The sequence below is a fragment of the Prinia subflava genome, chromosome 21 (assembly GCF_021018805.1).
Source record: "Prinia subflava isolate CZ2003 ecotype Zambia chromosome 21, Cam_Psub_1.2, whole genome shotgun sequence".
Taxonomy (NCBI): Eukaryota; Metazoa; Chordata; class Aves; order Passeriformes; family Cisticolidae; genus Prinia; species Prinia subflava.
In genome coordinates, this window is record NC_086267.1 from 6,231,875 (window position 1) to 6,242,354 (window position 10,480).

A 10,480-nucleotide genomic window follows, 5' to 3' on the forward strand; every position below is an offset into this window, starting at 1 on the left:
CGGTTTTCAGGCGTTCTGAGTGGGATTTTATGTTTATGGTGAATTCATCCTGTTTAAATCTGCATTGCTCAAATTAATAAAACGAAAAAAAAATAATTACCAAAGCAAAACAATTCAGAAACAATCTGGAAAACAGCACAACCCAACATTTACAGCTATAAAAACACACCTTAAAAAAAATTTAAAAAATTAAATTAACACCAAATTAGAGCCCCTTCCCCACTGTACCTTGGCAGAAACTCTGAGGGTTTAGAGAAGCCACTAAACCCAGGCCTGGGCTTAATCCGGAGCAGAAATCCTGGCCCAAACCTGCGGGGTTTGGGAGTGCAGAGGCCCTGGAGCTGTCCAGCTTTTATGGAGGGAATCGATGACATCAAAAGGGGCAGGACTGGAGGAAGAGATGATGGAAATTATTCAAAGCATGATCCAGGGAATAATAGGAAGTGAAGAAACTGGCCAAACGGGTTAACATGGAGGTTACACCAGAGTTAAGCTGGGTTTAAGTGCTGCTGGTGTGTTCACCTTGAATTTTTTTTCCCCCCTCATGATCAGAGTCATAGTTTCTAGGGAAACAACCACAGATTCCAGAATGTTCTTCCCACTCTGGGGTTCTGCCTTCTCTGCTTGTTTTCCAGAGACTGGGAGGATTCCTGGGAATTGGAGCTATCAAGGAGGGCTCGAGGAGTCGCGTTTCTCCGTGGAATCTCCACGGATCAGTGTGGATTTCCTCCTGCTCCTCCAGGAATATCGCTCAATCCGTCCCAATCCTATCACATCCCATCCTAATCCCATCATATCCCATCCTAATCCCATCATATCCCATCCCATCCCAATCCCGTCCCAATCCCATCACATCCCGTCCCGATCCCGTCCCGATCCCGTCCCAATCCTATCCCGATCCCGTCCCAATCCCGTCCCAATCCCATCCCAATCCCATCCCAATCCCATCCCGTCCCAATCCCGTCCCGATCCCGTCCCGATCCCGTCCCAATCCTGTCCCAATCCCATCCCAATCCCGTCCCGATCCCGTCCCGATCCCGTCCCGATCCCGTCCCGATCCCATCCCAATCCCATCACATCCCAATCCCGTCCCGATCCCGTCCCAATCCCATCCCAATCCCATCACATCCCATCCCAATCCTATCCCAATCCCATCCCAATCCCGTCCCGATCCCGTCCCAATCCCGTCCCAATCCCATCACACCCCATCCCAATCCCATCCCAATCCCGTCCCGATCCCATCCCAATCCCATCACACCCCATCCCAATCCCATCCCAATCCCGTCCCGATCCTGTCCCAATCCCATCCCAATCCCATCCCAATCCCGTCCCGATCCTGTCCCAATCCCATCCCAATCCCATCCCAATCCTGTCCCAATCCCATCCCAATCCCATCCCAATCCCATCCCAATCCCGTCCCATCCCATCCCAATCCTATCCCAATCCTGTCCCAATCCCATCCCGTCCCAATCCTGTCCCAATCCCATCACATCCCATCCCAATCCCATCCCAATCCTGTCCCAATCCCATCCCGTCCCAATCCTGTCCCAATCCCATCCCAATCCCATCCCAATCCCATCCCAATCCAGGATTCGGGTGCTGAGATGAAAACAGAACCAAATCAGCCCCGTGTAAATCTGATTTTGGGGATGTGGTTTGGTCAAAGAGTGCCAGCAGCGATGGAGAAATGGATTCAGGGCACCTCGGACAATTTCCATGATTATTTTGGATATTTCCCACATGGAAAACAGCTCTGTGGGAAGGTTTTTAATGTGAAAATAGGAATATTTGGGATCCAGATGAAATTTAGAGTCCCAATTATTTTTTATACTTTCCCACATGGAAAACAGCTCTGCCGGAAGGTTTTTAATGTGAAAATAGGAATATTTGGGATCCAGATGAAATTTAGAGCCCCAATTATTTTTTATACTTTCCCACGTGGAAAACAGCTCTGTGGGAAGGTTTTTAACGTGAAAATAGGAATATTTGAGATCCAGATGAAGTTTAGAGCCTGCCTTTCCAAGCTGGATTTTTTCTCCCACTGGAAGCTGTGAAATATCAGCATTTGTACAAAAAAAAAAGGAAATTTCTTGTGAAATTTGATTTGGAAAAAGGGAGAAAGGACAGAGGCGAAGGGAAACAAACTCCCCTGACTTTGACTGATTTCAATCCTACTTACACTCGATTTATGCTGCATTTTGTTCTGGAACCCCCAAAACACGCAGAATGTTCCTCTCAATTCTTTAAATTATTATTTAAAAGATCAAAAAATTCAAATCCTAGAACTCTGTTTTACTCCTTTTTAATATTAAAAGGAAGTTTCCCAAAACACACCCAGAACCTGGTTTAAATTTTTTTTTAAATCACATTATTTTAGAAACTTTTTAATGATAAAAGAAACCCAGTTGTAGGAAGAGCTGCAGCAGAGCCACGTGAAGAGTTAATTAGCTAAAACCTCATTAAAAACCTCCCGGCAGTGGGAACCTCATTCTGTCACCTTCGTGTCCCCCACCCTTCCTCCTCTCTTCATCCCGCGTTGTGCAACGGAAAACGCAACAATCGATGCCTGACAATGGAATTATTGCACAATTCTTGCCTCACACCTCAGGAAAAAAAAATAAAACAACCCTGCAGAATTCCCTCCAGGAATTTTTGTTTTCCTGTGGGAAATGAGGGAAAAACTGGATCAGCGTCGCTCGAAAAAATCCCAGTTCTGCTGGCTCAATTTGTGGATTTTGAAATGGGAGAAAAGGGGGAAAACCTTCCTTCATTGCTTAAAAATGTGGTTTTTTCTCATTTTTTATCAAAATGCAGAGACTGCGGAGATAAGAGCCCTGAGAAAGTCCTGTGGGGCTGCAGGGCTGTAATTAGAAATTCTGAGTAAGGCTGGAAATGTTGATTAGGGCTGGGAAGGGAGGGGAGGAGGAAATGCTCTGTGTGACCTTGGACATGTCCAGAAGGTTCCTTTTCCCCCTCTGGGTGTTTTTAATTTGTTGATTTTCATGGAATTGATATTTATTTTTTTTCATGGAATTGATTATTTAATCGATAAAGGCAGCAGAGGTAAGGAAAATGAAGAAATTTTGCCTTTTTGCTGGGAAGTTTTCACGTACGACCCGTGCAAACTCTGCCCTTGGCCCTAGACTTTATTATTATTATTATTATAAAATATTTTCATATTTATTTTACAGGCTCAGATGGATGCCAAAATGATTCTCAGCTGATAAACCACAGAAATAAATATCAAATTATAGAAAGATGCCAATGTCAGCCAGGAGTGTCCCGTGGATTATCCCGCAGGCACTAAAGGAGATTTTTGCTCCTTCACCTAAAAGTGACTCAGTAAATTCACATTTCTTGTGGGATGGACTCAAGAAATCAGCGAAATCTTCTGCCAAATAATATAATTTTTTAAAATTCTTGAATATTTCCTCACACCTCATGCAGACAAAAAAATGTTTTGGAGAGGCTTGAGTGGAAAAGATTCAAGTGGAGAAGCTCAGGGATCTTCTCCAGAGCCTCTTGGCCATGCCTGCCTCATCCTCTACAACTGAATATTTTATTTTATTTTATTTTATTTTATTTTATTTTATTTTACTTTATTTTTATTTTTTATTATTTTATTTTAATTTTACTTTATTTTATTTTATTTTAATTTTACTTAATTTTACTTTATTTTATTTTATTTTATTTTATTTTACTTTATTTAATTTTATTTTATTTTTATTTTTTATTATTTTATTTTATTTTAATTTTACTTTATTTTATTTTATTTTTATTTTTATTTTACTTTATTTTATTTTACTTTATTTTATTTTATTTTATTTTACTTTGTTTTATTTTATTTTATTTTTATTTTTTATTATTTTATTTTATTTTTATTTTATTTTACTTTACTTTATTTTATTTTATTTCATTTCATTTCATTTCATTTCATTTCATTTTTGCTCAATATCATTGGAAATGCTCAAAAGAAGAACAGAGCAGGCTGTGACTGGGCAGAGGTGCGCAAACCCCACCTGAGCTCATCCCAGCCCCTCATTCCTGCAGGATTTTCCAGCTGCAAATCCAAGGGGACCCCGTTAAATCCCCACCGACCGCACGAACTCTCCCTGGGGTGAATTTTCCCCCTGGCCGCCTCCGTTTCAAACCTCTCTCCCTTTCCTGACTCCGCAGCGCTGCGATTCCCAGAGATTCCCAGAGATTCCCACTTTTCCTCTGGATTTGGAGCGGGCAAAGCCGCCCCGGCAGAGGCGGGGATGCGGAGTAGGAGAAATCCTGCCCTGCGGATTAAACCTGCGGGCGGTTTAATCTCGAGTTTAGCAGAGCCGGCTTTACTCCCACCGCCCCTTCCCACGGCCGAGTTAATTCCCCCGGGAATTAATTCATGAATTAATGAATTAATTTGGCCCCTGGGATGCCGCTTCCCGCATTTTCTCCCCTCACGTACCAGCCCGGTTCTCCTCTCCGGAGCGGCTCCTGTCTCCTCCTCTCCCTTTTCCTTTTTCCTCCTTTTTTCCGCTGGATCAGCCGCTCCCGTCCAAGCTCCCGCGGGCAGCTCCAGGGCCAGGAGCCTCCTCTGCTTTTCCCGTGCTCTCCCGAACCTCTGGAAGCAGAATTCCCGTGAATTCCCGTTTATTCCGGAGGCAGCGCCTGCCCGGGGGAGCTCTCAGGTCTTGCTTCGCGCCTCCCTCTGATCCTGCCCTGAATTCCTGCATTTTCTGAACATCTCCCTGCTCTCCTGGAATGTCAGTGGAATCCCTGAATTGCTTTTTATCCCCCGGGAATCCCTGAATTGCTTTTTATCCCCCGGGAATCCCTGAGTTGCTTTTTTGAGCTGAATTCCTGCATTTTCTGGATGTCTGCCTGCTCTCCTGGAATGTCAGAGGAGCTCTGCACACCAAAACCTCCTCTGGGAATCACTGGATATTATTTTTTTTCCTTTTGGGAATTCCTGAATTGCTTTTTATCCTCTGGGAATCCCTGAGTTGCTTTTTTGTGCTGAATTTCTCTGGTTTCTGGACGTTTTCCTGCTCTCCTGGAATATCTGTGGAGCTCTGCACACCAAAACTCCCTCTGGGAATCCCTGGATTGCTTTTTATCCCCTGGGAGTCCCTGAATTTCTTCTTCTTTCCTTTGGGAGTCCCTGAATTTCTTCTTTTTTTCCTCTGGACACCCCTGAATTTCTTCTTTTTTTCCTCTGGACACCCCTGAATTTCTTCTTTTTTTTCCTCTGGACACCCCTGAATTTCTTCTCTTTTCCTCTGGGCATCCCTGAATTTCTTCTCTTTTCCCCTGGGCATCCCTGAATTTCTTCTCTTTTCCTCTGAGCATCCCTGAATTTCTTCTCTTTTCCTCTGGGCATCCCTGAATTTCTTCTTTTTTTCCTCTGGGCATCCCTGAATTCCTTTTTTTTTTTTCTGGGAATGCCCTGAATTGCCTCTTTGAGCCCTGGCTGGGGGGATTTCTCTGGAATTCCTGCAGAATTGGGATGGCCCCGGTGTCCCAACGCTGCCAAACCTGCCCCGGGCAGAAGCGAACATCCCTTAACCCGTGCTGGGCTCGTTTATCCCCAATTTTCCAAAAGAAAACTCCCCGGCAAATCCTCCCGAGCCTGGCAACGAGCACGTGAATAACCTGCTAATCACCAGCCCGAGGAAATATTCCTTAATTACCCCTCTGGAATGAGCAGGCTGCACGTCAGCCCTGCCCCGGGCGCAGGGGGTTAAAATCCAGGCTCAGCACCAAAATGAGGCAGCATTCATTTCCCCTCACTCACCTGCCTGAGGAGGGCGGCTGCAGCTGCTCCTGGCATCCCTCTGGAATTACAATTCCTGGCTTTTTTCCTGGATTCTTTTCCTCTTGTTGTTTCTTCACTCGCTCCTCATCAGCGCGGTGTCCCCACTGTGGATCTGTCACCGCTCAGATCCCAAATGTTGCCGGGGTGAGGTCCTTGCTGGCGGTTGGGGTTTTATCCCGATCTCCCACCAGATCCAGCGGGATCTGCCGGAATTCTGTGCCGGAATCCTGTGCCGGAATTCTGTGCCGGAATTCTGTGCCGGAATTCTGTGCCGGAATTCAGGGCTGGCAGGGCTTGGAGAGCACCAGAACCTTCCTGTTCAAATCCCAAATGTTGCCGGGGTGAGGTCCTTGCTGGCGGATGGGTTTTTATCCCGATTTCCCACCAGATCCAGCGGGATCTGCCAGAATTCTGCGCTGGAATTCTGTGCCGGAGTTCTGTGCCGGAGTTCTGTGCCGGAATTCAGGGTTGGAATTCTGTGCCGGAATTCTGTGCCGGAATTCTGTGCCGGAATTCAGGGTTGGAATTCTGTGCCGGAATTCTGTGCCGGAATTCTGTGCCGGAATTCTGTGCCGGAATTCTGTGCCGGAATTCTGTGCCGGAATTCTGTGCCGGAATTCAGGGCTGGAATTCTGTGCCGGAATTCTGTGCCAGTCAGGGCTTGGAGAGCACCAGACCCTTCCTGCTCTGTGGGCACGCGAGGTGGATCCACGCTGGAATTCCAGGCTCCATCGCTCCGTGCTGAGCCAGGCCGGGAACGCCCCGGGCAGCGGCTCCAGCTGCCGGAACAGGAGCTGGGAACGCTCCCGGAACGCTCCAGCCCCAATTCCCGAGGCCTGGCAGCGATTCCAGGGGTTTAATCCATCCAGGAACTCCGCTGGGAACTGGAGCAGGTGTCAACAAGAGGAAGAGGAGCCCCGGTGCGGCACCGAGGGGGTGCAGAAACCGGGAATGACTGCGCAACCCAAAACAGTCATTAGCAAACCCTAATTAAAACCGCTGATTGCGCAACGCCTGTGTCAGCCGGCCCTCCTCTCCCAGCCTTTGTTGTTTTTTGGGATAAATCCAGCTGTGATGCCGCGTTTTCCACAGGGAGGGTTTCCCTGCCGAGTCCAGAGTCGGGAATGCCAAGCCAAGCTCCGTGGAAGTGTTAAAATCTTGGGAATATTCCTCTGAATATTCCTGTGGATTCAGGGAATGCCCCAGGGAAGCGCCGTGGCTCGGGACATGGAGCTTGTTTGGATCCGTGGAAGTGTTAAAACTCGGGAATATTCCTGTGGATGCAGGGAATGCCCGTGGCTCGGGAAAGGAGCTCTTTGGATCCGTGCGAGTGTTAAAATCTTGGGAATATTCCTCTGAATATTCCTGTGGATGCAGGGAATGGCAGTGGCTCGGGAAATGGGGCTTGTTTGGATCCATGGAAGTGTTAAAACTCGGGAATATTCCTCTGAATATTCCTGTGGATGCAGGCAATGGCAGTGGCTCGGGAAATGGGGCTTGTTTGGATCCATGGAAGCATTAAAATCTCGGGAATATTCCTGTGGATGCAGGGAATGGCCGTGGCTTGGGAAATGGAGCTCATTTGGATCCATGGAAGCATTAAAATCTCGGGAATATTCCTGTGGATGCAGGGAATGCCTCAGGGAATGCCCGTGGCTCAGGAAATGGAGCTCGTTTGGATCCGTGCAAGCATTAAAATCTCGGGAATATTCCTGTGGATGCAGGGAAGCGCCGTGGCTCGGGAAATGGAGCTCTTTGGATCCATGGAAGTGTTAAAATCTTGGGAATATTCCTCTGAATATTCCTGTGGATTCAGGGAATGGCCGTGGCTCGGGAAAGGAGCTCTTTGGATCCGTGCGAGTGTTAAAATCTTGGGAATATTCCTCTGAATATTCCTGTGGATGCAGGGAATGGCCGTGGCTTGGGAAAGGAGCTCTTTGGAAGCCTTTGGATGCTGCTGAAGGAATCCCGAAGCACCTGGGGTGAAATATCCTGGATTTGTTCAAACCCGCGGGAATTGTTCAGGAGATCCCAAATCCCGCCCTGAGCTCAGGGTCTGCTTGTCCGGGTGTTTATTAACATTATTTCCATGTAATTTATATAATATATATTATTTATATTAAATGTATAGTTATATAATATATATTTATTATATATTCTTATACACATTGTTGTCATTATATATTATTTATATTTCCATATCATGTTCATTAACATTATTTCCATATAATTTATATAATCTATATTATTTATATTGTATTTATAGTCATATATAAAACATATAATAGATAATCTATAATATATGATGTATAATATATAATATATATTTATTATATATTCTTATACACATTGTTGTCATTATATATTATTTATATTTCCATATCATGTTCATTAACATTATTTCCATATATGTTTATATAATATATATGATTTATATTGTATTTATAGTCATATATAAAACATATAATATATAATATATAATATATAATATATAACATAATATATAACATATAATATATAATATATAATATATTATATATTATATATTATATATAATATACAATGTACAATGCATAATATATAATATATAATATATAATATATAATATATAATATATTATATATAATATATAATATATAATATATAATGTACAATGTACAATACATAATATATATTTATTATGTATTGTTATATACATTATGTTTATTACATATTATTTATATTTTTCATATCGTTTATTAACATTATTTCCATGTGTCTGTATTCTATATATTAATTATATTATACACCTATTTGTCTTATGTGTATATTTATATATCATATTAACATATATAATGCATATTACATTTATTTCATACTTATTTATATTATAGATATATTTGTAAATTATATTTGTTAGATATTATTTAGAATTGCTTGGATATAGTTTTTATATTATATATTGTATATTATATAATATTGTATTATATATTATATATTATATATTATATATTATATATTATATATTATATATTATATATTATATATTATATAATATAATATAATATATAATATATATAATAATATATAATATTATATATTGTATATTATATATAATATTATATATATACATATATACAATATATGTATATTGATTGTGGTTTCCATCCACATCTCCTTTGCCAATGGGATCTGGGCCATTTCCCAGGAATTTAAAGGAAATTTAAACATTTAAAGGAAAAAAAAAAAAGACAAAACAAATAAAAAATACCAAACCCCTCGCAGACAGAACTCAGAGATTTCATTTCCCTCCCCACCAGAACCCCAAACCAAATTTGGGATTTGATAAATCCCAAAATTCCAACCCCGCTTCCCTAAAATCCCACCCGGGAAGCCGCAAACTCCTGGAATTTTCCCAACTTTTTTTCCCCCCTCCCAGTCCGTGTTGCTTCACCTGCCCCGATGGCGCGGGCCGATCGTTAATTGAGTTGTTAATTGGTGTTTGTCGGGAGCGCGGTGATGTCACCGGCGCCAGCCGGGACTCACCGCGCCCTCGTTAAAATCTGTTTTTATGGGATATTTGTTTTTATGGGATATTTATTCCTCGATCTCCTGGCTGATCCTCTGCTTTCCAAGGGCTGTCAAATCCCAAATATTCCCGATTCCAGGTTTTTTCCCGGGAGCTCCCTTGGGTTTTCCTCTCGCTCCAGCAGATCTGGAGATTCCTTGGAGGTCAGGAAAATTTGGGAATCTCAATTTCCCCCGGGATCCAGTCGGGTTTGCCTCCAGCGGGGAATGTCTGCAGCCTTTCCCTGCTGTTTTTCCCGAAATTCGGAATTTCTTGGAGAGGTGAATTCGCTCCTCACTCAAACTCACAATGCTTTTTGTATTCATTCCGAAAAGTAAAAATATCCTGGGTTTCCCCCTTATCCTGGCATTTTTTCCTGGTTTTCCTCATGATCCCAGGCATTTTTTCCTGATTTTCTCTCTTCTTTCTTTTTCCTGGCATTTTTTCCCGTTTTTCTCTCTTATCCCTGGCATTTTTTCCTGGTTTTCCTCATTATCCCTGGCATTTTTTCCCGTTTTTCTCCCTTATCCCTGGCATTTTTTCCTGGTTTTCCTCCTTATCCCTGGTATTTTTTCCCTATTTTCTCTCTTATCCCTGGCATTTTTTCCTGATTTTCTCTCTTATCCCTGACATTTTTTCCTCATTTTCTCCCTTATCCTGGCATTTTTCCCTGGTTTTCCTCCTTATCCCTGGTATTTTTTCCTGATTTTCCTCATTACTCCTGGCATTTTTTCCTGGTTTTCCTCCTTATCCCTGGCATTTTTTCCTGATTTTCCTCATTATCCCTGGCATTTTTTCCTGATTTTCCTCATTATCCCTGACATTTTTTCCTGATTTTTCTCCTTTATCCCTGACATTTTTTGCTGGTTTTCTCTCTTATCCCTGGTAATTTTCCTGATTTTCTTCATTACTCCTGACATTTTTTCCTGGTTTTCTCTCTTATCCCTGGCATTTTTTCCTGATTTTCTCCCTTATCCCTGACATTTTTTCCTCATTTTCTCTCTTCTCTCTTATCCCTGACATCTTTTCCTCATTTTCTCCCTTATCCGTGACATTTTTTCCTGGTTTTCTCTCTTATCCCTGGCATTTTTTCCTGTTTTTCCTCCTTATCCCTGGCATTTTTTCCTGATTTT

General features: G+C 42.6%; 1 protein-coding gene across 1 annotated transcript in view; it reads right to left on the reverse strand.

Annotated features, from left to right (window-relative positions):
• The window catches only part of SCNN1D (sodium channel epithelial 1 subunit delta), a 37,375-nt gene that overhangs the window by 24,687 nt on the left and 2,208 nt on the right, over positions 1–10,480 (reverse strand). Inside the window, exon 2 of the mRNA XM_063417584.1 lies at positions 5,123–5,134. Within this exon, the coding sequence (XP_063273654.1) occupies positions 5,123–5,134 (12 nt within the window). The remainder of the gene's footprint in view (positions 1–5,122; positions 5,135–10,480) is intronic.